This window comes from Arvicola amphibius, chromosome 2 (assembly GCF_903992535.2).
Source record: "Arvicola amphibius chromosome 2, mArvAmp1.2, whole genome shotgun sequence".
NCBI lineage: Eukaryota > Metazoa > Chordata > Mammalia > Rodentia > Cricetidae > Arvicola > Arvicola amphibius.
Genome location: NC_052048.2, coordinates 107,113,654 through 107,141,555, shown reverse-complemented (window position 1 = coordinate 107,141,555; position 27,902 = coordinate 107,113,654). Strand labels below are relative to the sequence as shown.

The 27,902-nt window shown below is 46.8% G+C and overlaps 1 protein-coding gene across 4 annotated transcripts in view; it reads left to right on the top strand.

Moving 5' to 3' along the window:
* The window catches only part of LOC119806238 (cytochrome P450 4F22), a 66,094-nt gene extending 38,192 nt beyond the window's left edge, over positions 1 to 27,902 (top strand). The window contains exons 2-14 of one of the 4 annotated variants that reach the window (XM_038317838.1): positions 2,604 to 2,706; positions 5,808 to 6,030; positions 8,491 to 8,635; positions 15,082 to 15,135; positions 15,904 to 16,031; positions 16,186 to 16,310; positions 19,064 to 19,331; positions 21,493 to 21,559; positions 21,675 to 21,804; positions 23,871 to 24,004; positions 25,919 to 25,983; positions 26,517 to 26,599; positions 26,999 to 27,902. In XM_038317838.1, coding sequence (XP_038173766.1) covers positions 5,809 to 6,030; positions 8,491 to 8,635; positions 15,082 to 15,135; positions 15,904 to 16,031; positions 16,186 to 16,310; positions 19,064 to 19,331; positions 21,493 to 21,559; positions 21,675 to 21,804; positions 23,871 to 24,004; positions 25,919 to 25,983; positions 26,517 to 26,599; positions 26,999 to 27,176 — 1,599 coding nt within the window. In that variant the 5' untranslated portion in view covers positions 2,604 to 2,706; position 5,808 and the 3' untranslated portion in view covers positions 27,177 to 27,902. Of the gene's footprint in view, positions 1 to 2,588; positions 2,729 to 5,807; positions 6,031 to 8,490; positions 8,636 to 15,081; positions 15,136 to 15,903; positions 16,032 to 16,185; positions 16,311 to 19,063; positions 19,332 to 21,492; positions 21,560 to 21,674; positions 21,805 to 23,870; positions 24,005 to 25,918; positions 25,984 to 26,516; positions 26,600 to 26,998 lie in introns of all 4 variants that reach the window. The other 3 variants (XM_038317837.1, XM_038317839.1, XM_038317836.1) reach the window with 3 other exon arrangements.

Sequence of the window (27,902 nt, the reverse complement as noted above, 5' to 3'; positions counted from 1 at the left end):
GGGAATTTCAGTCTGCAGTCGTCACTCAGACACAGAAGAAGCAACATGTGACTGCTTCACCTAAAAATGTGCCAAGCCACGTGGCTAACACAGACAAGAATTATGGGCTAATATAAGTTATAAGAGTTAATTAAAAAACATGAGCTAGGCCAACTAGTTTATGATTAATGGAGACCTCTCTGTATTTATTTGGGACTAAATGACAGAAACCTCAGTCAACACAGGATCTCACTCTGTAACCCAGGCTGGCCTTGGACTCAGAGCAATTCCCCTGTCTCAGTCTGCTGAGTGCTCGCAGAAGAGGTGTGAGCCACAGTGCTCAGCTAGCATGACCACTTTTGAGCATCTGCCTGGGACTTGAGGCACTGGAGCTGCTATGCTTCAGTTTGAGGAGTTGGTTACTTCTCACTTCTGCCTCCACCTCAGGCCTTCCAAAGAGACACACCTGATTTTCCTGGCCTGCACGCGTGCGTGCATGTGTGCGCGTTCGTGTGTGTGTGTGTGTGTGTGTGTGTGTGTGTGTGTGTGTGCATGAGCCTGTGAGTGTATGTGGAGGCCAGATGAGGACTTCTGTTGTCCTGCTCTCTACTTTTTTCATTGATGTAGGGTCTCTCACCGAACCTGGAGCTTGTCATTTTGGGGCTCCAGGAATCTGCCCATTTCCAGCCCTGTGCTTATCTCTGTCCCACAACACCAGGGTTATAGGTGCACAAATCACAGCTGGTTTTTTTTTTTAAAAAAAAATTCTATTTACTTTTAATTTTATTACATTTATTTTTGGTATACCTGCATTTATCCATGACTCCTGTATGAAAACTCAGTGGACTAGAGCCAGGTGTGGTGGCATACTCCATTAAACCCAGAACTCTGGAGGCAGGTGGATCTCTGAGTTCAAGGCCAGCCTGGTCTACAGAATCAGGTCCAGATCAGCCAGGGCTGCACAGAGAAACTGGAGGACAGAGTCTGTTGGAGTCAGTTCTCTTCTTCCACTGGGGCTTTCGATGCAAGTGCTCTCCCACAACGACCCACCTCACAGGCCAATAGACAGCTTCAAACTGTAGTAGAAGAGAGTCCATGTAAGTTTCCCCATCAGAACTGTTTAGAGCATAGCTCAGCGACACAGAGAAGGTCATCATGTGGCACAGCCTCCTGTCTCCACCCTGTGGGAACTCTATTCCAGTTGCACACTCAGTGAGCACATGGCTTACACTTGCCCTTGGGATCTCTGCTTCTGCTTCCCATATCCACACCTCAAATAACTCTAGGGCCTTAAAAAACAGAACATTATTGGTCTGGCATTCCATTTATTTGTTTCTTGTTTTATTTAAAAGACAGAGACTCATTATAGCCCAGGCTGGACTTGAATGCACAATTCTCCTGTCTCAGCCTCCTGAATGCTGGGATTACAGTCATGAGCTACGATGTCTAATACTAATCTTTTTTGCAATGGGTTATTTCACTGAGTGTAATGACCTCAAGATTCATCTGTATCATGGAGCATTCCTGACTTTTTCTTTTCTTGTCTTCTCTGAGTATTATTCTGCAATACACACACACACACACACACACACACACACACACACACACACACACACACACACACCGTCTTCTACTTATCAACTCACCTGTCTAAGGACAGTATGGTGGTTTGTACTTTTTTGTCTGTTGTTTATATTGCTGCTATTGGACAAGCTGTACAAATACCTTTTTGAGATCTTTCATCTAGATATGCATCCAGAGGCAGACTTCTGGATCATATGTTATTCTAGGCTTATACTATTTATTTATTTTTCTTTGTGTATGTGTGTGTGCCTGCCATGGCATACATGTAGAGGTCATAGAATAACTAATAGGAGTTGATTCTCTCCTTCTACCATGAGGATCCTGGGAATCAAATTCAAATCATCAGGCTTGATGTTGAGGGCCTTTACCCATGGAACCATCTCTTTGGCCCTTTGTGTGTGTGCACTCCCACGTGTGTTTAAAAAGATAAGATCTCATGTAGTTCAGGCTAGACTTAAACTTACCATTTAACTGAGAACGGTCTTGAATTCCTGTTCTTCCTTCCTTCATCCTCTGAGTGCAGAAACGTGCGGGCACCACCACACACCTGCTTCATTCTTACAGGACTATTAGAGCACCTTACAAAGTGAGCAAACTCTTTATATTCTTCTCAGCGTGCACAGGCTCCAGTTTCTCCACTTTCTCACCAAAACCTTATTCTTTTTGGTTCTTTTAGTTTTCTGTATTGCTGAGACTGAAACCAAGAGCTTTGGGCATGCTGAGCTAGTGTTAGCCCTGAGCCATGTCTTAGCCCCTCACTGGGGGATTCTAGGCAGGTGCTCTACAGCTGACATGGTCTCTGGTACCTATCAGTTCTCTGACTGGGAGGAAAGGAGGTGGGATTCAACCTCCTGGTCTGGAAAATCTACTCCAGGGAAGCTGTGTGAGATTCCCTGAGACGAAGGCCTCACATTCCTGTGGTGTGTGATGCCATGCACTGGGAGCACCGTATCCCTGCCCCTGTGGTGTGTGGTGCCATGCATGGGAGCACCGTATCCCTGCTCTCCCTTTAATTCATGTCACAGCTTTGCTTCTTTCAGGAGCTGACCCTACGTCAAGGATCTGAGTTTCAGTAACTGGGCTGAGAAGCCATTTCAGCAAATACCAGTAAAGAAAGAAGAGAGTCAAGAGAATTGAAAGCAGGTACCCAAAGGAATACATATAGGTACATGCTCAGAGTAGCACGTTTCCCCATCCCCAGAGACGGAGACAGCCCAAATATCCATCAAGAGATGAGTGGTTGAACCAAAGTGTGCCATGTCCAGAGAATGGGATATTACTCAGCAATACAAAGATCACAGTGACGATCCTTGCCAATGTGGTCAGATTGGGAAGAGGGAGAGGGAATAAGCCAGGCAAGAATGGTGCCATTGTGTGAAAGTGAAGAAAGCCCATAGCATCACAAGGAAGATCAGGCACTGAGAAAACTGGGTGTGACTTCATCCCCACACTTGGGAGGTAGTGCCCTGTAAGAGGATCAGATCCAGCCTCAGCTACACAGCATGTTTGAGGCTAGCCTGCCCCAAAGATTTGCCTGTCCAGATTCACTGGGGAGTGATTGCTAATGGGCACTGGTATTGTTCTGCTAAACATGTTCCAGATAGAGGCAAGGGTTGACAAAGTTGTGAAGGTGCTAAATGCCAGCGAAGCTTTTACTTCCTTACGGATTTCATAATCTTTATTAATGGTGTTTGTGGCAGGATGTACGTACTCTGAGGCCGTTCTGGCTCAGAACGTACTCTGTAGCCCAGGCTGGCTACAGCCTGAGTCTCTCGGGTGCTGATATTTCAGGCACACAGCTCCACACTTGGTTCTCAATCCATTATTTTCTCTTTATTTTGAGACTGAGTCTCACCATGTTGTTGGTCTGGCCTGGACCATATTGTGTGATCTGAACAAACCTTGGATGTAATTTTTTCTTTTGCTTTTATGTGTACATACATGTGTGGCCATATGTGTGTATGCACATGTAAGTAGGTAGGTACCCGAGGAAACTGGAAGAGGGTGTCAGATCCTCCGCAGCTGGAGTTCCAGGTGGTTGAGAGCTGCCTGAGGTGATTTGTTAAAAGTGAAAAAACCTCAGGTCCTCTAGAAGAGCATAAAGAGTTCTTTTTTTTGTTTGTTTGTTTTTCGAGACAGGGTTTCTCTGCGGCTTTGGAGCCTGTCCTGGATCTAGCTCTTGTAGACCAGGCTGGTCTTGAACTCACAGAGATCCGCCTGCCTCTGCCTCCCGAGTGCTGGGATTAAAGGCGTGCGCCACCACCGCCCGGCCATAAAGGGTTCTTAACCACTGAGCCAGCTCTTCTGCCCAGCCCCTATTACTTGGTCTTTTTGTGAAGGGTTTCTCTGTGTAGCCCTGGCTGTCCTGGAACTTGCTCTATAGACCAGGCTGGCCTGGGACTCAGAGATCCACCTCCCTCTGCCTCCAGAGTGCTGGGATTAGAGGTGTGTGCCACCACAGCCTGGCTGGCCTTGGGTACTTATAATCCTCTTGTCTCAATCTTCTGAGTATTAGAATTGCTGACTTGTGCCACCTGGCCCAGATTTCTTTCATACTCTAAATAATCACTTTTATATCTCAGTGAACTTAAAGGAAAAAGTATTCATATGAGAGAGAATTTAAGGGTTTTTTTGCCTGCCCTCTTTTCTCATCTGAGAAAAATCTAGCTATGAAGTCCAGGCCTCACTTGCAATTCTTCTGCCTCAGCTCCTTGACTCTGGGAATATAAACATGTGCCTCCATGCTTGGCCTGCCATTTATTTTTCTATGTTTGACTTATTTCCCTTGCCCTGCATGGTTGCACAAACCTGCAGTTCCAGTCACTCAGGAGGCTGAAGAAGAATATCATTTCATACCAGGAGTTAAAGGGCAGCCTGAATATATAACAACCAGCCGATCAATGAAAGAAGGCTGAGCGGGTTGTTTTACTTAACATGATGTCTTCCAGTACCCTTTGGTCAAAAATAAAAGGCTATTCTTTTTTTGTGACCAAATAATATTCTTTAGTATGAATTGCTTATTTAAATGGCATTTTAGGGCCTAAGAGAATACTCAGTGGTGAAGAGTATGCACTGCTCTAATGAGAAGGGGTTCTGCTCCCCGCACCCAAGTTAGTTGACTCTCAACTGCCCAAAGTTCCAGTCCTGGGGATCCACTGCTTCTGGCCTCCAAAAACACCTGAACATGAGTGCACATACAGACACATGCACACACAGACTCATGCAAACACAGACACATGCACACAGTTAAACACTTTACATCCAAAAATTAAGAAAAATGGTGTTGTATATTATGTGAATCTTCACTTTAATTGAAAAAAGAAAGAAGAAAAAGAAGAGGGAAAGTAAGACAGGGAAGTAGAAAGCCAGTCAGGGATGTTCTTGCTTTGGGCTGCTGGACTTAATCTTACCATGGAAAACCCTGAATAGAGTTCATGTCTTGGTGCTATTATACACACACACACACACACACACACACACACACACCAAAGAGAGAGAGAGAGAGAGAGAGAGAGAGAGAGAGAGAGAGAGAGAGAGAGGGAGAGGGAGAGGGAGAGGGAGAGGGAGAGAGAGGGAGGGAGGGAAGAGGGAGGGAGAGAAAGAGCTGGAGAGTTGATTTACCAAGACTCTAGAGCCATTGCTTGAGGGCTACTTTGTGTTTGTGTGGGCGTGCGTATGCCTGCATGCATGTTTATTGCTTCCTGGGACTCTATTGGTGCCCAAACAGAGAAAGTCCTATGACAGAAGTTTCCAGAGTGTGTCTTGGGGCTGGAGACATAGACGGAGGTTAGACTACCTTCTGGATATAGCATCTCCTTCCAGTACTGCAAAAACAAACAAACAAACAAAAAAAAAAACAAATGAAAATTAAATAAATAGAAAAGAAGGAAAATAAAGGTGGTGGGGATTAGGGCTGGAGAGATGGCTCAGCAGCTAAAAGCAATGACTTCTCTTCCAGAGGACCTGAGTTTGGGGCTCATAACTCTATAACTCGGAACCCACTTTTAGCCTCCACAGGCACTGCACTCACAAGCACAGTCCCTTCACCCCGATACACATAAAAAAGTTTTCTTTTTTAAAAAATTTAAAAGTTGTCTTTGTTTTCTAAAGAAAGGTGTGTGTGCTGCCAAAGTGAAGGTTGGGGGTGAGCCCAGAGACACTCGGGGATCCTCCTGTGTGCGGAACAGGCTTGCAGGAGCCTGGTCCCTCTCCGCCTGTGTTGATTAGTCCCGCGTGTTTTCTAGGATGCTGCCCATCACCGACTACGTGTTGCACCTGCTGGGGCTGGAGAAGACAGCCTTTCGAGTGTATGCCGTGTCCGCGCTGCTTCTGTTTCTCCTTTTCTTCCTCTTCCGCCTGCTCCTGCAGGTGTTCAAATTATGTTGGGACTTCCGCATCACTCGTCGCAGGCTGAGCTGCTTCCCGGAGCCTCCAGGCCGCCACTGGCTGCTGGGCCACGTGAGCATGGTGAGGGTAGAAGCTCTGTGGAGTAGGAGACCAAACTTTAGAGAAGGCAAACATTTGCCCAGGGTCACACGGTTGGGAGGAGGCCGAGCTGATGATAAAGTTAAATTCGTACCCTCTGCTGGCTAACTTTGCTAATACTGGAAGCTGCAATGTAGGCCACTGGTTACTGGACTGTGGATCAGTGCTCTTACTTAGAGCTGAGTGTTACAATAAAGACCTGCCAGGTTATATGTAGCCACTAGTACAACAGCGGCTTTACAGTTACCGGGGTAACCAACTGCCCTTTAAAGAAAAGTATCCATGCTGCCTAGAACAAAATAGTAGTAGTAGTAGTAATGATGATGGCGATTATGATGATGATAATTTCTTTCTGTAGTTCTATATGTAAGCAGCAATTCCAGTGTAGCGGGGAGGTACTGATGCCCATAAAATTTGGGGTCTGGGGCCTAGAGTGGGAACACGGAGGGGGCTCCTGGAGATTTTATTCCCTAACCTTACCTGTTAGGATGATTCTACTCTTGTTCTTTTGCTTGTTTGTTTTGAAACAAGGACTCTCTACGTATTCCTAGCTTCCTAGAACTTGCTCTGTAGACCAGTCTGGTCTTGAACTCACAGAGATCTGCCTGCCTCTGCCTCTCAAACTGGGTTTAAAGACGTGCACTACCATAGCTAGCTACTCTCATTATTGGAATCCTATGATACTATACTGGGATTCTAACTCTTTCTTTGCATTTTTTTTTTACAAAGTCTTGTCATTATAGGCCAGGCTAGCCTCAAACTCATAACCCTTCTGCCTCAGCCTCTTGAGTGCTGGGATTATAGACATATGTAAGCATGCCTGACTCATCTAAATTTTTGTTTTTAATTTCATTTTGAGATGGTCTCACTCTGCAGCTCAACCTGGCCTGGGATTCACACGTAGCTCAGGCTAGCCTCATGCTCACAGCAAATCCTTTGGCCTCAGCCTCATGAGTGTTGAGGTTACTGCTGGGAACTCATACCTGAGACAGAAAGAGTCTCTTTTAAAAGGTGGGGAGCTAAACATAAATTGAGAGTCCCTGCTTAGGGACACACACACACCATTCAAGACATAAAGATTGGTTCACATGGTGGCAAAGCTCTGGACCCAGTTATTCAGGCTGATCACAGAACACAGACATTCATCTTGGGTAACACGGGAAGACCTTGTCTTTTGTAGCTAGGCTGACTTTGAAGCTGCTGTCTTCTAGCCTTCCTGAGAAATTCTGGATTCCAATCATTCCAACCCTTTCCTGCTCACACACCAACATGGCTCCCCATTGCTATTCGGAGGAAGGCTAAGGTTCAAAGTCTTCTGGACTGGGAACCCCTTGACTTGTCCTGCCCTCCTCCTGCAGTCTCCAGAACTGGCTTCCTATTTCTTAAGCTGGCCCCTATGAAATTGTGTCCTTGGTCCAAATATCTTTTTCTTATAGATGAATTTTCATGCTGATCTCCAAGCACATTTTGGCAGAAGGCCTTCTCTGCTTTCAGGCTTAGTTTGTTTTTCCTGAGAAAAGAGTCTTACTGTGTAACCTAGGCTACTATAACTGTTATTATCTTCCTGAAAGCTGGGGTTGCAGAAGTTAACTGCTAGGCCCAGCTCCTCTCTCTCTCTCTCTCTCTCTCTCTCTCTCTCTCTCTCTCTCTCTCTCTCTCTGTGTGTGTGTGTGTATGTATGTATGTCTCTGTGCCTCTATCTTTCTGTCTTTCTCTCTCACTCACTTCCCAGGGAATTCCTATAACACAGTCTGGTCTTAGACCTATTGTGTAGCTAAAGATGATATTGAATTTCTGATCTGCCTGCCCTCTACCTGTCGAGTGCTGAGTCAGCAGACATTTGCCACTATAAATGCTTTAATAGCATTTTTTAAACTAATATTGTATTATTGTATTGTACTTTGCTTTTCTGTGGCTATGATAAAACACCCTGACCTAAAGCCACTTAGGGAAGGAAAGGGTTTGTTTGACTATGCTTCCAGGTCACCGTACATCATTGGGGAAAGTCGGGGGATAAGCAGAAACCATGGGGGTACACTGCTTACTAGCTTGCTCCCCTTGGCTTGGGGAGCTTTCTTATACAACTGGGTCCACCTGCCCAGGGGTGGTACCGACCACAGTGGGTTGGACCCTCTCACCATCAATTACACATAGCTACAGGCCAGTCAGATCTGCACAACCCCTCTATTCTCAGCCGTCCAGGTGACAAAACTAAACAGGACATACATCAAATATTTGATAAATCCAACTCTTATTGCTGTATTTACTATTTTCTCTCTCTTTTCCTCTTTTGCTCCCTCTCCCTGTTATATGTTAACTTTGAAAGCCATGTTCTCACAAATACTAGGCAAGAGTTCTACCCCTGAGCCACACCCCTGCCCCTCACTAAGGGATTCTAAGCTGAGTCGTCATGTCTTTGTTGCCCGTTTCTCTCTGCCACAGTATCTTCCCAACGAGAAGGGCCTTCAGAATGAGAAGAAAGTCCTGGATACCATGCACCACATCATCCTGGCATGGGTTGGACCTTTCCTGCCTCTCTTGGTGCTTGTACATCCCGATTACATCAAGCCTGTGTTGGGTGCTTCAGGTAGGCTGGTTGGGCCTCAAAGGCATGAGTGAACTTCCAACTCCCAGAACCTTCCTGTGCTTGTAGACATGAGGGTGCTATAAAGGAAGGGTTACTTGAGTAGGGATTTGAGGAATGAACAGAAGCTCACCAAAGAGGGCCAGGCAATAAAGGCTGGGAGAACAATACGGGAAAAAGTGTGAGAGTGTGAGAATCTCAGGAACTGTGCAAGGCTCTGCACCTACTGCAAGTCACATCTAAGTAATTTGTTCATCCAAATTTTTCTTCCAGATTTGGTTAAGTGTTGCTCAATTCTAGGCCATGGTACTCTCTTTATTAAGACTGTGACCTGCTCACCATGACCAAGCGTTTCAGTGATCCATGGGCAGCCGGCTGGCAGGGAGGCAGATATGGATTCTTCTGTCTGCTGTCCTAACTTATCTCCCAGGTGTGCTTGATGACTTCTCAGTCATTCTCAGCACTCAGCTCCAACGGCCTCGTCTTCCAGGAAGTCCTTCCCGAATCCTCCAGGGGTCTCTGTCTTTTAGACCTGCCATTCTCAGTCCTAATTCTTTGGGGTGAGTGAGTCTGACCAGCTCTATTCTTCTTGAAGTGGATCTTCAAGAATGACCTTACCTGGAGCTGATTGTCTTCATAGCCCCAAGGGGACTGGTTTTGTATTTGGAGAAAAGGGTCTCTTTATTTAGCTCAGGCTGGCTCACACCAAAGATCCCCTCAGATGTGTGTCACCACTCTGGTAGTGTGGGGCCTCGGGAGCTTCCAGCCCTCCTGCCCCTCCCTGTGAGTCTGTCCACCTCCATTGTCACTGTTTCCCAGGCTAGACGCCGTTCCCCTTCACTGTGTTCTCTCCTTATTGAGGCAGAACCAGCCCAGGGTACAGTGCACTGTTGTGCGTCGGTGTGTTCATAAGGTTGTGCAACAGCTCACTCTTTCTAGTTTCAAAGGTTTTCATCATTCCCACAAGTAGCTTGTGCCTGAGGCAGTCTTGCCTCTGGTTCCTCCCTGCTGAACTTCCTGGCTCCCAGAACCTGCTTTCCATCTAGATGGACTTGCTGCTTCCAGAATTTTTTTTTGGTCTGGTTTCTCCCAGTCAGCCTTTTGTCTTCCCGGTCCCTCCATACCACTGTGCTCTTTTTATGATCCATCGTAGAGATGGATCCAGCTTCACTTGTTCAGCTACCCGATGGCTGTTGTGAACAATCCTGCGGGGAATGTTTGCTCTCAGTCTTCCTCCTTCTGCTTCTGCCCCTTTATTCCTTCTTTCTTTTTTCCCACAACAGAATTTTTTTAAATGTGTGTGTGTGTGTGTGTGTATGTCTGTGTGTGTGTAGGTTAGAGAACAATTTGTGGTAATCAATTCTCTTTCAACCACGCAGGTCCCAGGTATCAAACTCAGGCTGTTTGGCCTGTGCGGCAGGTGCCATCTTACCGGCCCTCCTTGGCCTTTCTCCCCCGATACTGGGCATGGAACTCCGGGCCTTGAGGACCACTGGCAAATGCTCTGCTACTGAATCCTGTCTCCTGAGTCTTATATTTCACTTTTTAAGAAAGGCTTTATTGCTTTTATTTGTGTATGCATGTTTACGTGCATGAGTATGGAGCTTGGAAGCTCGTACCTGTTGAGTTAGCTGTGGGGTCCAGGGTCTCTTGTTCACTGCTGTTGGCCAGAGACCTTCACCTGTCCCCACCTCCCGCCTCACTGCAGAGGTATTACCGTGTCTGGTCTTAAATGGCTCCAGGAGATCCGAACCCAAGTCCTCACCATTGGGAGGCAAGCATCTTACCTACTGAATCATACTCCCCAGCTCTGTATTTTACTTTCTAAGGAATTCCGTTGCCGTTTTCCACAGAAGCTGTGCATTAATTGTTTAGTACTCAATCCACAAGTGGTTGCTGCCAATAAGTGATAGCTGTAATTAGAGTAACGAACCAGCCAACAGTTGGTTCATCTGTCAATGACACACGTGCAGCTTTATGGAGTATCTGTCGGGATGAGGGGCAGGATGGCTCGGCAGGCAAAGGTGCTTGCTGCCAAGCCAGATGACCTGAGTTTGGTTCCCAGAACCCCATGGTGGAAGGAGAGAACCTCCTCCTGCAGGGTGTCCTCTGACCTTCACCTGCATACCTTGCTTGGCACTCACACACATACACGTGCCCACTCATACACGGAAATGTTATTAAAAATAATAAAGAAAATAAGATGGAGGGTCAGAGTGGTGGCCTGTCTAGGTTTTCATAACAAGTATCAGCAGGGCTGAAGTCTGACCCGAGGCCTGGCTGTCAAGCACAGTTGTGTGTGTATGAGCATCTCTGAGCTGGGCACCGTGTAGTAGGAGCTTTCCTAAAGCACTTTCCCTTGAAGTGGCACTGCCGGTCTGGTAGAGATAGTTTTCTTTCTAGCATGACTGTCATGTAAGAACAGGGATAGAGTTGAGGATGAGCCAGAGGATGGGATAGTAAAGGATCCCCCTGCGAGAGACCTTCCTGAAAAAGGGGTCAATAAAGCCAGGCTTTGAAGGATGGGTAGGAGTTAACATGGTGTAGAGTCTGAGACGGAGAGACTTGCCAGTCCAGAGGTACAGAAGTGGGAAGGTCTAGGGGAACTCAGGTGCTCTGAGTGCATAGAGCGGAGGGGGTGTGCATGGGGAGTGGGAAATGAGACTGAGAGTTCAGAGGAAGCTGGACCAAGAAGCAGATGGGTCTCCACTTTATCCTGGGGTACTAGGGTCAATGGCAGGTATATGAACCAGGCAGCAGTTGACCAGATCTGGGTGTCAGTAAGACTCCTGACAAGTTTAGTCAAGATGAGAGGGGTTGACTGTCCTGCTACCTTGCTTTCAGTGCTACTTCCGCTTAGAAGCCTGTTTGGCCTTTCCAAGAGCCCTACCTCTGTGGCTCTCTTAGCACCTGGCACACCCTCTGCCAGCTTGATAATTGACTGGTGTGGGCCTCTCCTTCCCTTTCCCACCCCACCCAGGAGCTCCTGCAGGCAGGGAGTGGAGCAGAGCCATCCTTGGATCACTGGCTTCACCTTGCATGGGCTGGGCACAGAAAGGCAGCAGAAGGGGCGTGCCGGTGTGCCCATGAGTGATGACTGTGCATGCGTTTGCCAGTGCAGGGAAGGGTGCGAGGGTGGCTGAGTCACACTGGGTGCATGCATCTCTTTCTTGGGTGCCTCTCCACTCAAACCTTTCTATCGTGTGTAGCTTTGTTTTTTACTCTGTGGGGGCCCACCACCCACCTCCCACATAAATACATGGAGACTTATTCTTACTTATGAATGGCCAGCCTTAGTTAGGCTAGCATTTCTAACTTAAATCATCCCATTTCTCTTTAACTACATTTGCCTCTGGGATTTTCACCTTCCTTTATTCTATATGTCTTTTTTTCCTTCTTACTCCGTGGCTGGATGTATAACTGGTTGGCTGTATCCCAGCATCCTCCTCTCCTCCTTTTTTCGCTTCTCCTCATTTCTCCTCTTCCTCTTCTCTCTCTTAGATTTCTCCTCCTATTTATTCTTTCTGCCTGGTAGCCCCATCTATTCCTCTCCTGCCTAGCTATTGGATGGCCAGCTCTTCATTGGACCAATCAGGTGTTTTAGACAGGCAAAATAACACAGCTTTACAAAGTGAAACAAATGCAACATAAAAGAATTCGATACATCTTTTCATTGTTAAACAGATATTCTACAGCATAAACAAATGTAACACATCTTAAATTAAACATTGGTGTACAAGAAGGACATATCCATTAATCCAGCTAGCCAGCCAGCCAGCCAGCCAGCCAGTCACTCATCTTTCTGTTCATTCATCTACTCATCTCTTCTTCCACTTGCCCAATCACAAAATCATACATCCATGCATGCATACATGTAATTTTCCATGTATTCATCCATCCATTCATCCATCCATCCATCCAATCACTCAATCATTCATGTACATATCAACCATTAATCTACCACCTACCCATCTACCTATCCCTCTTTTCATCCATCCATCCACTAATCCCATCCATCCATCCATCTCTCCTTCCTTCCTTTTTTGCTTTATTCTTCTAAAATAAGAAACAAGTATGCATGTGTGTCTGTGTGTGCATGAATACATGTGTGCACACACATGTATGTGTAAGACTCTGTTTTTACTCCCAAGCATTGGGATCACAGGTGCTTGCAGCTATGCCTGTCTTATTTTAATTAGTTTTTATTTACTTATTTTGTATGTGTGTTAGGGCAGGTGTGAACCACAGCACACAAGCAGAGGTAAGAGAACAACTTGCAAGAGTCTGTTCTCTCCTTCAACCATGGGCATTCATGGGATCTAACTTGGGTCTTTGGGCTTGGTGACAAGCACCTTTTCCCACTGAAGCATCTCACTGGGCTGTGACTTTTTTCCAGGGTTCTGGGGATCCACACTCAGTCCTCCTGCTTGTACAACAAGCACACTTACTCTCAGATCCCTTTTTCCAGCTCCTATTTTTTCTCTCACCCATCTACTATTTGATTCATTCATTCACTGAATGAAAAAAAATTTTTTTTTGAGGCAATGTCCCAGGCTGACTTTGAACTCACTACATAGCCTAAGGTGTTTTTGAACTTCTGAACTTCCTACCTCTTCCTAGGATTGCAGGTTTGTGCCACCAAGCCCAGCTCATTACATCAGCTTTGATTTCTCTGGGTTTCCTCTGTTAGCAATCTTTGTAACATCATCTACAAAGATCTGCGATTCACATTTGATGTTCTGAACCTCATAGTGCCAAATAGCACCCCCATCTTTTGAAGATCTTGGGGACATGATGTCCCATGGTGACATGGGATTCCTTCCTAGATCTCATTGCAAAGCTTATGATTTGCTTCTTCACAGATAAACTGTGGTACTATACCAGGCTTCTGTCCAAAGCCATCAGTAGCAGGACGTTCACCCTGGCATCCAGGGTCTCTGGCCACTCTGGAGTCTCTCCCCTTGAAGAACTGCTGGGGGTTCAACCCTGGCCCCATGACCTGCCTCTTTAGTTCATGCTCAGACAAAGCTTCCATGTCTGCTTTTCTGGAGCTTCTTGGTCATCATGGCTGCCAGATCCAGTCAGAAAACTTGGTGGATGTGGGTAAAAAAGCTTCACGATTCCCTAACCTGTGACTCAGGCAATATCTAGCTTTTGGTGTGTGTGTGTGTGTGTTGGCTTGTGGGTGTGTGTATATGCATGCATGCATGTAAAGTCCTAAGGGTATCCCAGCTGTCACTCCTCATGTGCCTTCCATCTTGGTGTTGTGAGATGGATCTCCACTGGCTTGGAGCTTGTGAAGACTGGTTGGCCAGTGAGCCCCAGATATTCACTTCTCTTTACCTTCACATGGCTGGGATTATAGGTACATCTTAAAAAATAAATTAACTTTTATTCGGTATGTGGGGAAAGAAGAGGAGGCACTAAAGTGTCGTAGTACATATGAAGAGGTCAGAGAACAGCACTTAATTCTCTCCACCTTGTACATACCATAAGAGGGAACCAGAACTCATAGATGACTGTGAGCCACCATGTGGTTGCTGGGAGTTGAATTCAGGACCTCTGGTAGAACAGCCTGTGCTCTGAGCCATCTCTCCAGTCCATTTATTTTTAATATAAGGAAGTCCAGTATTCAGGGCCAATGAGGTGGCTCCGTGGGCAAAGTCAATTGTTGGCAAGCCTGACAAACTGAATTTACTCTCTGAGACCCAGATGGAAGAGGAGTACTGACTCCTACAAGTTGTCCTTTGACCTCCATGTAAGTGCCATGGCATGTGTGTGCTTACACACACACACACACACACACACTCACACATACACACAGGTAGATAAATACATACATATATACATGCAAATTTTCTAAAACTTGGGTTTCTTTTGTATTTATTATTAGTGTGTACATGCATGCACATATGTATAAGTATGCACTTCATCATGTATGTGGATGTCAGAGCACAGGTTGTGGGAGTCAGTTCTCTCCTTTTTCCTTCTGAGTCCCAGGAATTAAACTCAGGTCATCAGACTAGCAGGAAGCATCCTTACACACAGAGATATCTTGCAGGCCCAAGGTTTTTTTTTTATTTCTTTCCTTTTAGTAAAACTATTAATACACAGCAGCCCAGGTTGGCCTGGAACTTATTGTGCACATAACTGAAGCTGCCCTGAAATGTCCAATGCTCTTTCTGACTTAGTGTGTCAGCTGCTCATATTACAGGCATACAAAACCATGCCCAACTCAAGGTTCTCCCGTGAGAGCAATCGGGAGCTATGGGAGGTGTTTGAGCAGGAGAGGCTTGAGTTCAGATCAGCATGTTGTAAGATTTATCAAGGGATGGATGTGAAGGTGGGGAGAGATGGGAGGGCAGGAGCCCAGAGAAGAGGCCCAAGGAAGTCATAAGCAGAGGTCGGAACTCGGTCTGGGATCACCGCTGCCTCTTCTCTCTCCACAGCTGCCATTGCACCCAAGGATGAGTTTTTCTACAGCTTCCTGAAGCCTTGGTTAGGTGAGTGCCACAGGGAGGAGGGTAATACTCAGAGCAGTGGAAGGAAACCAGTTTACTTTGCAACTTTGCAAAGTTGGGTGCTAGCATGGAGAACAGGCAAAATGGCTGCCTCCCCTCTCGATTCAATCCCAACTGGTTTTTATATTTCTTTTTATTTATTTATGTTTGTTTATTTATTTTAGTATATTGGTGGTTTTTCCTGCATGCATGTCTGTATGAGGATGTCGGATCCCCTGGAATTGGAGTTACAGACAGTTGTGAGCTGCCATGTGGGTGCTGGGAATTGAGCCTGGGTCCTCTGGAAGAGCAGCCAGTGCTCTTAACTGCTGAACTATCTCTCCAGCCCCAGGTTTTTATATTTCTAATGGATTTCTCCTTGGCTAAGTTCTTCAGGGAGGTGTCTAGCTTTGTCCCTTCCTCAGGTCCCTGTCCCATGAGGACAAAAAGGCTCATCTGTTGTGTATCTTGGGACTGGAGACTCCCTCCGCTTCTGACACAGGGGCTTAGACTTCCTATACCTTTCAATTTTAGGATAAATTGAGATCACATACAGCAGGCACTGGTAGGCAGCTGGGGAAGATGGGGCGGGAGGTGGGTTGTCCCCTGATTTTCTATCATTTTCCAATGGACTCTAAACACACCTCATATTGAAAAGGGAGCCAAAGTGGTGGTCTTTGAGACAGGGAAGTCAGGGGAATGTATGGGGTTTCTTGGAGGGATTCGGTCGAGAAGAGGAGCGGTCTCTAGCCTTTGGTTTTCTGGGTTCAGGGGATGGACTTTTGCTCAGCAAAGGGAACAAGTGGAGCCGGCATCGCCGCCTGCTGACACCTGCTTTCCACTTTGACATCCTGAAGCCCTACATGAAGATCTTCAACCAGAGCACAGACATCATGCATGTGAGTCCCGAGACTCATCTGTGCAGGCCTCAGAGCAGAGGGGGCAGTGTCCTTGCTACACCTGAAATGGCTTGGCAGTGGGTCCCCCTTGCTCCTGTCTGAGCAGCTATGGTCTGCGGTCTTCACGCCTGGTGGCCTCGTGTTTCCCTTCCAGGCTAAATGGCGGCGGCGTCTGGCAGAGGGCTCGGTGACCTCCTTTGATATGTTCGAGCATGTCAGTCTTCTGACCCTGGACAGCCTTCAGAAATGTGTGTTCAGTTACAACAGTGACTGCCAGGAGTGAGTGTGGCCCCCAGGGTAGGTGGGGGTGGAAGGAGAGCAGGACCCTCCCTGCTGTGAAGCAAGCTTGACTGTGCACCCTGAACCTTGTTTTATTTCCTTTTTTTTTCCTGGTGGCCCCCAAGGTGACATCGCCTCTCTCAGCCTCCGTGCTCCTATAAAAAAGGATCAAGTGAGATTTTGGCTGGGTGTGGTAGTCCACACCTGTGATCCATAATTGCAGCATTTGAGAGGTTGAGGCAAGAGGATCTTGAGTGTGAGTTTAGCCTGGACAGCTTAGTGAAGCCTTGTCTCCCAAACCCCACAGAGCAAGGTGGCACACATCTTTAAACTGAGCACTCAGGACGCAGAGGCAGGAAGATTGCTCTGAGGTAAGGCCAGCTTGCACAGTGACTTTTAGGATAACCTGGGCTACATCTTGAGAACTTGTCTCAAAAGCAAGCAAGCAAGCAAAACCCCCATACAAATACATAATTAAGTAGGTAAAATGGTGTCAGCTAGTGTCCTCGCATTTAGTGGATGCTCAGTAAATGCTGTTCTCCCTATTCCTCCACAAAGAGGGCACAGCACAGAAATGTCCACCTCTTGCTTTCTTTGGTTCCACCCTCTCCTTCCTCTTTTCTCTCCTTCCTCTCCTCTTGTCCTTTCTATCCTTTTTCTTCCTTCTTATTTTATCTTATCCCCTCTTCTTCCTCATTTTCCTTTTCTTCATCTCCTTTCTGTATTGCTATTTTCTTCATCCCCATCTCCCTCCTTCTCCTTCTTTATGCCCACTTTCTTTTCCTCCTTTAAAATATATATGAAAACTTTATTTTTGAATGCTATGCCTATGTGTCCACACATGGGCAGGCATGTGCACATGAGTACAGGTGCCCATCGAGCCTAGAGGTGTCAGAGGCCCCGGAGCTGGAGTTACAGGCAAGCTGTGAACTGTCCAGCATGGGTGCTGGGAATTAAACTTTATTCCTCTGGGAGACTAGCATCTGCTCTTAACTATTGGGTCGTACTTCCATTCCATCCTACAGGCTTTCATTCAGTACCCAGGGTAGCCTCTTGATCACCCCTGATTCCACCTCTCTAGTGTTGGGATTACAGGGATGCCACCACCCCTAATCCTTTGCCAAAGAAAGATGAAAATATCTGATTTTGAGAAATGCTCCAAGGATATAATAATGTGGCATCTTTCCTGGCTTGTAAAAAGCATTCAGTGAATAGCTGTTGACTGAACTAATAAAATAATAATCACTTAGGTTTGTTCATTTCCCAAATATTCCTTATGGGGCTGATTGTGCAACTCTGAAGTAGGGTGCCTCTTATGTAGGAGGCCCTTGGTTCCATCTTTAGTCTTGCACAGTGAAATATAATAAGCTAGGAACAGGGTTTAAGAGATGATCCAGTGGTTACAAGCCCATGATGCTCTTGCACAGGATGGGAAATTTTGTTCTGAGCACAAATGATGGGCAGTTAACAAACCACCTATAGCTCCGGTTCCAGGGGTATCTGGTGCCCTCTTCTGGTCACTTAGGGCACCTGCATGCATGTGGTGAACACATACAGATGGTGGCAGACATCTGTAATCCCAGCTCCTGGGAGGCAGATGCTGGAGGATTTCTGAATTCAAGGCCAGCCTGGTCTACAGAGCAAGTTCTAGGACAGCCAGGGCTACACAGAGAAACCCTGTCTCAAAAAACCAAAAAACCAAAACCAAACCAAAACAAAAAAGCCTCACAGGCTGGAGAGATAATTTAGTGATTAAGGGCACTTGATGCTGCTGTGTAGGACCTGGTTTGATCCCTAGCACCTTACTGGCAGTTCAGCACCATCTGTAATTCTAGGTTCATGGGATCCAGCTCCCGTTTCTGACTTCTGAGCACACCAGTAGTGTACAGATGTGCAAGCAAAGCGCTCATACACATAAAATAAAAATAAAAATAAAAGAATAATAAAACAAACCCCTTTAAATAGAATAAGTCATGTGGTAGTGGTGCAAGCCTGCAATCCAAGTACTTGATGGGTAAAGACAGGGCAACAAGAGATTGTGTCTCAAAAATCACAAAAAGACTGATGATATAGCTCAATTGGTAAAGTGCTTGCCTAGTACACGCAAAACCTTGCAATCCATCTCCAGCCACAGCCACACACACACACACACACACACACACACACACACACAGAGAGAGAGAGAGAGAGAGAGAGAGAGAGAGAGAGAGAGAGAGGCAGACAGAGACACAGAGAGACATAAAGAGAGACAGAGAGAGGCAGAGACAGACACACAGACAGACAGACACACACACAGAGAGGGGGGGGAGAGGGAGGGACAGAGGGAGAGAGACAGAGACAGACACAGAGAGAGAGCCAGAGACAGACAGAGACAGACACACAGACACACACACACACACACACACACACACACACACACACACACACACACACAATACAGGGGCTGAAGAGGTGGCCCAGCTATAAGAGCACTTGCTGCTTTAGAGAACTCAGCATTCAGTTCCAAATACCCACGTGGTAGCCATCAATCAATTGTAACTCCAGCCCCAGTGGATCAGACTCCTTTTGGTCCCTTCACGCACTACACACAGCTGGTGCACAGACATACACGCTGGCAAACACTCATACACATAAAATAAAAGCATAAAAAATAACAAAATAATACAGAAGTTCTGTCTGTCATTATGCAATGGAGACGGGGCTCATGCATGTCTCTGGGCCGAGCGGGTGGCTCACTACCCTTCTCTCTGCAGGAGAATGAGCGATTACATCTCTTCCATCATCGAACTGAGCGCTCTGGTGGTGAAACGCCAATACCGCCTGCATCACTACCTGGATTTCATCTACTATTTCACGGCCGACGGGCGGCGGTTCCGCCGGGCCTGCGAAACGGTGCACAAGTTCACCACCGAAGTCATCCAGGAGCGGCGGCGGGCCCTGCACCAGCAGGGCGCAGAGGCATGGCTGAAGGCCAAGCAAGGCAAAACCTTGGACTTCATAGACGTGCTGCTGCTGGCCAAGGTGAGGCTGGGTGGAAGTAGGCTCCTGGCCCTAAAATTACACCCAGTGCTGAAAAAAGATTCTCAGACTCGTGGGGATTACAGTTATGAGCAGCAGTTCTACAAAAGCAGCAAGTGCTCTTAACTACTGAACTATCTTTCCAGTCGTTTTGTGTTCGTTATTTGAGACAAGGTTTCTCCACAGCTTTGAAACCTGTCCTGGAACTAGCTCTTGTAGACCAGGCTGGGCTTGAACTCACAGGGATCCGCCTGCCTTTGCCTCCTGATGCTGGGATTAAAGGCATGCGCCACCACCATCAGGCTCTTTCCAATCTTTCTCATTTGTTGCCTCTTCTTTCCTTTTGAGGCAGTATCTTATTTAGCCAACACTAACCTCAAGCTCTTTGTGTAGCCGAGGATGACTTTGAATTTCGGATACTCCTGCCTCCATCTCCCTAGTGCTGGCATCACAGGGATGTTTCACTCAGCTTCTTGTGTGGAATTTTTGATACAGTTCTGGACCCCAGCCCTGACTCTGCCACTCAGAGGGTATCTGATTGAGATCATCATACCCATCTCTTGTAACCTGGTGCTCATAAGACCTGATGACAAAGTTGCTGGGTATCGAGCAGGATAAATGGCTGTCAGGAGTTACTCAGTAAATGCAGGTTTGCAGCATGCAAGAGTAAACGGTGGCGTGCAAATATGATGGTAGCCTTTGCGGAGATTTAAGTCATCTCTAGGTAACTTAGAATAGCTGGGTATGGTGACACAAAACCGCAGAACTTGGAAGGTTGAAACAGGAGGATTGAGAGTTTGAGACTACTCTAAGCTATATGACCTGTGAAGAAATAGAAAGGATCAAAATGAGAAAGGAAGAGAGGGAAGAGGAGGAGGGCTGGCAAGATGGCTAGGGGCTAAAGAGGCTTGTCAGCAAGTCTGATGACCTGAGTTCGAGCCATAGAACTCACTTGATAGAAAGAGAGAACTGAAAATTGTTCTGACCCCATAGGCAGTATCTCCCAGGAGAGGCTTGAGAGGCAGGTGTGTCTAGGAAGTACACAGTCCTGACTCCATCTGCAGCAGCAGCAACAACACCACACACACACACACACACACACACACACACACCACACTCCTAATCATTTAGTGAAATTGTATCTGGTAGTTTATATAAATGGCAAAATTACATAATGTATTTCCTCTTCCTTTTACATTTATTTATTTATTTGTTTGTTTGTCTGTCTGTCTGTCTGTCTGTCTATCTATTTATTTATTTATTTATTTATTTATTTATTTATTTCGCGAGTCCATGAAGGTGTGTGAGCATGCTGTCATGGTGAAATTACCTAATGCATTTCCTCTTCTTTTTTTACATTTATTTATTTATTGAATCTATGAAGGTGTGTGAGCATGCATGTGCACAACATGAATGTGGAGGTCAGAGGGCAAACTGTGGGAGTTGATTCTCTCCTACCATGTGGGTTCTGGGGATCGAACTCAGGCTGTCAGGATGAGTAGGAGACACCTTTATGTACTGATTCATCTTTCTCTCCCCCTCATTCATTTTTTGAACTGTCACATAATTGTCAAGTGATGCCTGTATGAACTCCCTTTGACATTCCTTCCCCTTTCTCCCCTTTCATCTTTTATAGTACGTTGTATCCTTCACTCTGCTTGGAGTATTTATACCCTGTTTAGTTTAGGAGAGGGGTGGATGGGAAGCCAGGCACAGTGGTGCACAGAGGTGCATGGTCCTTGGGAGACTGAGGTGGAAGGAAGTTTGCGACAAGTCTGGGCTGCATATGGAGTCTCAGAGAGAGTGGGGTAGAAAGGAAGAGCTGCAAAGACTGAAGACCTGAGTTCAGTCCTGTGACCTACATGTTCAAGGGAGAAAGGATCCAGCAAGTTGTCTTCTGATTCTCTCATGTGCAGCACATTTGTGTGTGAACGCAAGTACACACAAATGTAAACACACACACATTAAATAAGTAAATGTATTCACACACTAAATAAATGTATGCACACAATAAATAAATAAATAAATGTAAAAAATAGAAGTAGGAAGAGAGAAAGAAAGACAAGAAAAAGGCAAATGGAAAGAGGTAGGTTTTACTTTGGGGGACCTCTAGGATGTGGAAAGTGGGGTAAAGCGGTCTCAGTATCCTCCACTGCTACTCCAGGATGAAGAGGGAAAGGAATTGTCTGATGAGGACATCCGGGCAGAGGCTGATACATTCATGTTTGAAGGTAAGGATGCCGAGTTAGGCAGAGAAGTGCAGCTGTCCTCCCGGTTTGGGGAACACCCCAGGGGACACTGTAGTCTGCCTGGAGGTGACAGCTTTGCCATACCTATCTGCCACAGGTCATGACACAACATCTAGTGGGCTGTCGTGGGCACTGTTCAACCTGGCGAAGTACCCGGAGTACCAGGAGAAGTGTCGGAAAGAGATCCAAGAAGTCATGAAAGGCCGGGAGCTGGAAGAGCTGGACTGGTCAGTTGGGAGGGTCAGGAGGATTGAAGGGAGGAGTCTCTCTGCTCTATCACTTTCGCGTTATGTGGCCTTAGACAAGCCCCTTAAGATTCCAGAATTCCAATTAGTACCATGGGGCTGACTGTGATGCCTACCCCATCTTCCATAGTTCTCAGAACCACTTCACCTAGCAAACATCCCTCAAATTCAATGGCATTTAGTTATCACTTTACCCACATGTGATTTTTTTTTTGTGGTTATTGAACCCCGTTGTATGGACTGGACCTACTTCCAAACTGTTGTCTGGATTCAGGTTTCTTCCAGGAGTCCCTTAATTCTGCTAGGATCCGGTGTTCCTCTGGGGCTTGTTCTTCTCAAAGATTCCAGAAGTGTAAAAAAAAAAAAAAAGTTCTGCATGCACCAAAACATTGTGGAGGAGGCAAGTCCCACGGTGAAATGCAACAAGAGTGGAAGGTCCCAGTGGCCTGAGAAGAATGCCTGTAGACACATCACCCTCTGGGAAGGAATGTTTCAGTTTGGAGGCAGCGGCATGCCAGGGTGATCATGTTTCCAGGGAGGAAGTGCAGAAGAGAGAGCAGGAAGACAGTCTTGAGATGTGAGCTGACTCTGAGGGATGCAGAGCAGAGTCCTGTAGCCAGGCATGGTGGCAAACAACGCAATGCATACATACATGCATGCACGCGTGCACAAGAAGAAAAGAAAGAGTTTTGATTAAAAAATGAATTAATAGTTATAACCAGTCCATTTTGGATTTCTGAGTACAATAAACTATTCTGAAATTGGCAATGAAACAGAAAATACAAGAGATGAAATCTGCAAAGGATGCATACAGGCTGGTAACTTGCTCCTGCTCTTAGGTTCCCAACTGCTCTGATACCTCCCGTGATTGCACAACAATTCATCAATGTTAGGTTAGTGATGGCGCCAGCAGCCATCCCCATTGCTTGCTGTTTCTTTTGTCACTATTGTGACCAGTTGTTCGTCAGATAATTGTGTCTGAACCTAGGGCCTCATATATACCAACCAGTTGGACTATCACTGAGAAACATCCTCGGTCATCTTTTCCTTTTTTGTTTCTATTACATTTATTTATTTATCTAACATATGTGTGTGCGTGCATGCACATGTGTATTACTGTATACATGTGGATGTTGGAGGACAACCTGCAGGAGTTGGCTTTCTCCTTCTCCAGGGACTGAATCCAGATAGTCAGGCTTGGAAGCAAGCTTAACTCACTGAGCCTTATCACTGCTTTCCTCTGGTTTTTGTTTTGTTCTGTTTTAGGACAGGGCCTCACTACGTTGCTTGGGCTGACTTTGAACTCACTCTCTAGCACAGTGTCCCAGGTAACCAGAATATAGGCATGGTGGTCAGATATTTTGTATCCTAAGGGTTTGTTATGAGACTTGAGGTCACAGTCAGTGCCTTCAACAAACCAGGTTCAGTAGCACATTCTCCATTACTCAATTAAAGCAGCCAAATTTACTAATGGGAACCAGAAAAAAGGAGATTTATTCAAAGTGGTCACATTGGGAAGGAGAGGGGCAGACAACAAAGAGTAACAGTGTTACTTTCTCAAGTCCATTTTTTGGGTCTTGGAATGAGGTTAAGGTTTAAGGAAAGGCCAGAGTTACATATGTGTAAGCAGCCCTGTCAAGGTGTGGTTCCACCTGGGATTGGCTCATTGCCATATGTACTGTAAAGTGATCTAACTGTAAGTCTCTTCCTGGGAGAGAGTAGAGTTTCCCTCCTGGATGCTGAGCCTTTACATTTTCCCCTTTCCTGGCATTAGATCCCTGGGGGAATTTCAGTTTCCTGGACTCCATTGCTTGAGTAGTCAGATCGTCAGATTGAGAGGCGCAGTGTCTCTTTAGAACCCTCTTCCTTCCTTCCTGGCCAGTCACACTCCTGACACCAGCCTGGGACACTGCAGACTGCAGAAGCTGTGGGGCCATGGCGGATCTCCGAATTGGTTCTACGAAAACCATTCCCGTGTGCGCATTCGTGTGTTCAGGAATTACACGTGAGTGTGTTCGAGGAGTCACACACGGTTCCTTTCTCTTCAGGGACGACCTGACTCAGCTGCCCTTCACCACCATGTGTATCAAAGAGAGCCTCCGCCAGTTCCCACCGGTGACGCTCATCTCTCGCCGATGCACTGAGGACATCAAGCTGCCAGATGGGCGCATCATTCCCAAAGGTGCCTGCTCCGGCATGGTTTACAGGGGTCCAGCCACGCCTGCTGTGGGTGCAGGACCCCTACGATGGGGAAGATCCCTGTGGGTCTGTTGCTAGTGATGCAGGCGTCCTAGTTTCATTTCCTGCCGATGTGACAATATACATAACCCGGCAAAAGCGATTTTAGGGGTAAAGTCTTTATTTGGTTCATGATTCCCAGTTATAGTCTATCATGGTAGATGGGTTAGGGTATTGCACCCACATACTAAAGCAGAGAGCAAGGAATGACTCCATGCATGCCAGTGTTCAATTCTCTCCTTTTTATTCTGTCCAGGTCCTAGCCCATGAAACGGTACCACTCACATTCAATGCGTCTTCTCACCATAAGTAATCTAGTTAAGAAGATCTTTTATGGGGACTGGAGACATGGCTTAGAGCTTTAAGAGCGCTGGCTCCCAGCACCCATATGGTGGCTCACAACTGTCTGTAACTCCAGTCCCAGAGAATCCGATACCTTGTTTTTTAACTCTGTAGGCACCAGGCTTGCATGCGATACACATACATACAGCAGGTATACTTATACACAAAATAAATAAATAAATAAACCTAAAATATATATATATATATAATAATAAAAGGGCTTGCTATTATTGTAGAGGACCAGAGTTTAGTTCCAAGAACCTTGTTGGGCAGTTCACATCCACCCATAATTCCAGAGCCAGGGTATCCGACACTCACTTCTGGCCTCTGTGGGCACCTTCATACATAAGTCATACATAAGACATATACACACAGAGAGAGTATATATAAAATAAAAATAAATTTTGAAAAGGAAAACTTCTCACTGGCATGTCTACAGACCAGTCTGACGAGGTAGCCCCTCACTGAGACTCCTTTTCCAGGTGATTCTAGATTGTTGATATAACTGTCCAGCACAGAGGGTAACCTGGGTGTGTGGAGGAGGTAAATGTGTCTGTAGCCAGAGTGGAGAGGCCTGGATCTGGGTGGGTGCTGGTTGTAGAGGGTTAGTTTCTTTAAAACAAATTATTCTCAATTTATTATTATTATTACTACTACTGCTACCCCCTTTTTATTACTATTACCACCACCCCGTGTGTGTGTGTGTGTGTGTGTGTGTGTGTGTGTGCGTGTACATGCACATATATGGAGGTCAGGACAGTTTTCAGCAGTCAATTTGTTTCTTTCACCATGAGTTCTAAGGTTTGAACCCAGGGTCTCAGGATTTCACAGCAAGCATTTCTACCTGCTGAGCCTTTTTAAAAAATTCTGACCCAGAAGGTTAGGTTCATTCAGTAGCCATCTCTCTCCTGAGAGCCAAGCTATATTTGGGGTGATGCTTGGGCCTCAGACTGAAGAACCACCCAGTTTCTGGAGAGCTGCAGTAGGCTCCACACCTTCCTGTCCATGTGGCATCAATGATGGAGGGAAGACCTCATCCAGGGAAGAAATGTGGACAGCCATTCTCCAAGACGAAAGACAAGTATGTTTATGGAGCAGAACTTCAGGGTGCAGGTGGTGAATGAATGGCCTTGAGGGCCCAGTGCAGGCACCTGACTCCGTCCAGAGGGCAGGGAAGCCAAAGGAAGTGGCTACACGTAGTAGGAGCATTCATATACCTGTGAGCAGAAAAGTTATTCTGCATGGGCAGTAAGGTGATGAGGTTTGCTAGAGAGAAACAGGGAGAACAGACACGGCAGCAAATGTTTTCAGAAAAGGACAGACAGGAAGTGGTGGTAGCTGGCATGCAGTCTCTCCCTAATTGAAGAGAGAATCAGAAGTGTTTGTGTGTGTGCACGTGGGTGCGTGCGTGCGTGCATGCGTGTGTGTGTGTGTGTGTGTGTGTGTGTGTGTGTGTGTGTGTGCGCGCTCCCTCAAAGGCTCCCTTGGGCCTAACTAATTCCAAATGTCTCTACAGGTATTATCTGCCTGCTCAGTATCTATGGGACACACTACAACCCCCTAGTGTGGCCTGACTCTAAGGTAAGTTCCTCCCTTTGTCCTCCTGTGGCCTTGGCTCCTTCTCAGGGCTGGTTGCAGGAACTGGCCCTCGCTCTGGAGCTGCAGTCAGTTCTTGTTAGGAGGTCAACAGTCACTGAGCCAGCTGCTGTGTGTTGTGTTCAGGGCTCAGTATAGATAACTTTGCCCTCAGGGCAGCAAGCCAATAGATAAGATCACTTTGGGAACTGCTAACTGCTCTAAGAAAGTAAAAACAGATGGGGTGGGGCATTTCGCTCAGGGAGTCAGGAGAGGCCTAGAAGACAAGATAATGTTTGAGCTGAGAAACCTGTTCCAAGCTCAGGAAAAAGCAAGTGCAAAGGCCCCCGGGGTAGAAAAGAGCCTGGACGTAGACTCTTGACAACGGGAGATAGGCAGAGCTAAACTGTAGTGTGTGTGGTAGGTTGGAACAGATGGCCCTGAGGTGTTCCAGCTGCAGGGGCCCTCAGAGGTTGAGGTGCAGACTAGGCAGTATTGTTGGGCCAGTCGCCAGACTCACTCAGGCAATTCCTCTCTAGGTGTACAATCCTTACCGCTTTGATCCGGACATCCCACACCAGCGCTCCCCACTGGCCTACGTACCTTTCTCAGCAGGTCCCAGGTAAGGCTTCCACTGACCTGAAATATTGCCACAAACGGGAGGGACTGGGCCAGTGTCAGGTCAGGGGTGTGCTCCACGGAAGTAGAGACCAAGCCTCACCCACAGGTAATTTCTGGCAACACAAGTCCCTTTGTACCCTTGGCTAAACCAAGGGTTCGAAATCAGATGGCAATTCCATCCCTGAGGACAGGGTACCCCTCCAGTATGTTAGCCCGGGTTTTTGGACTCACACATTTCTTACAGCTCTGTATGCGGTCTTCGGTTCTACAGAGACAGGAACTGAAGTTCAGATAAGGGTGCTCATCCATCAGGATGTACTATAATAGTAGGGTTTGAAACTTTGATTCCAGGGTTGCACGTCCTAAGGATTCTTGCCTCTCATTTGTACCCTTCCTGCAGGAACTGCATTGGGCAGAGCTTCGCAATGGCAGAGATGCGAGTGGTCGTGGCTCTGACACTGCTGCGCTTCCGCCTGAGCGTGGACCGAACGCACAAGGTGCGGCGGAAGCCGGAGCTCATTCTGCGTACGGAGAACGGGCTTTGGCTCAAAGTGGAGCCTTTGCCCCCGAGGGCCTGAACGTGCCGGGCGGGGCCCGGCGGATCCCGGGGTTCAAGCTCCGCCCACTCAGGCCTAGACCACGCCTCCAAGGGTCTGGGTCCGCCTCCAGGATCTTGAAGGCGTAGACTATGCTCCTCGAAAGTACGGGAGGTTAAAGCTTTATGGAGGAGCCTCTTGTTGGTGCCGACCACACCCCTCAGGACAAGGCCCAGCCCCTTGGGATCTGATTCCTGCATTTGAGGTCAAAGTCCCGCCTTAAATTACCCTCATCCATCTATCAGCGTGAGGGAATCAGGCTAGGCTCCGCCCCCTCGGGTTTGGGCCGCGCTCCCAAGACAAGGCAGATCAACCTGAATCCGCGGATCCAGGTTCCCAGACATGACCCGTAGAACCTTCCCTAGACCTAAGACTCAACGCTGGGACTGGATTCTCGTCTTACCTCCGGCTTCGCCCAGGTTAGCTTCTAAACTGAGGTTTTAGAAGCTGGAGCGTGGGGTTGCAGCCCTGAACCTTCAACATCACCTTTCTAAGACTCGCACCTATGTGGAAGGACTGCACAAGCTGAATCTCAGGACTTTGGCTGTTTGCTTTGTTGTTGTTGTTGTTTGAAACCCGGACCCTTACAAGCCCCTTCCTTCTTGGTCACCGTTCCTTTGTTGAGTTTTCTCAGTTTTTAAGAGTAAAAGCAAAGGGATGCTTTCACCTTTCACCTCAACCCATCTCAGATCCGGAGCCCAAGACGGG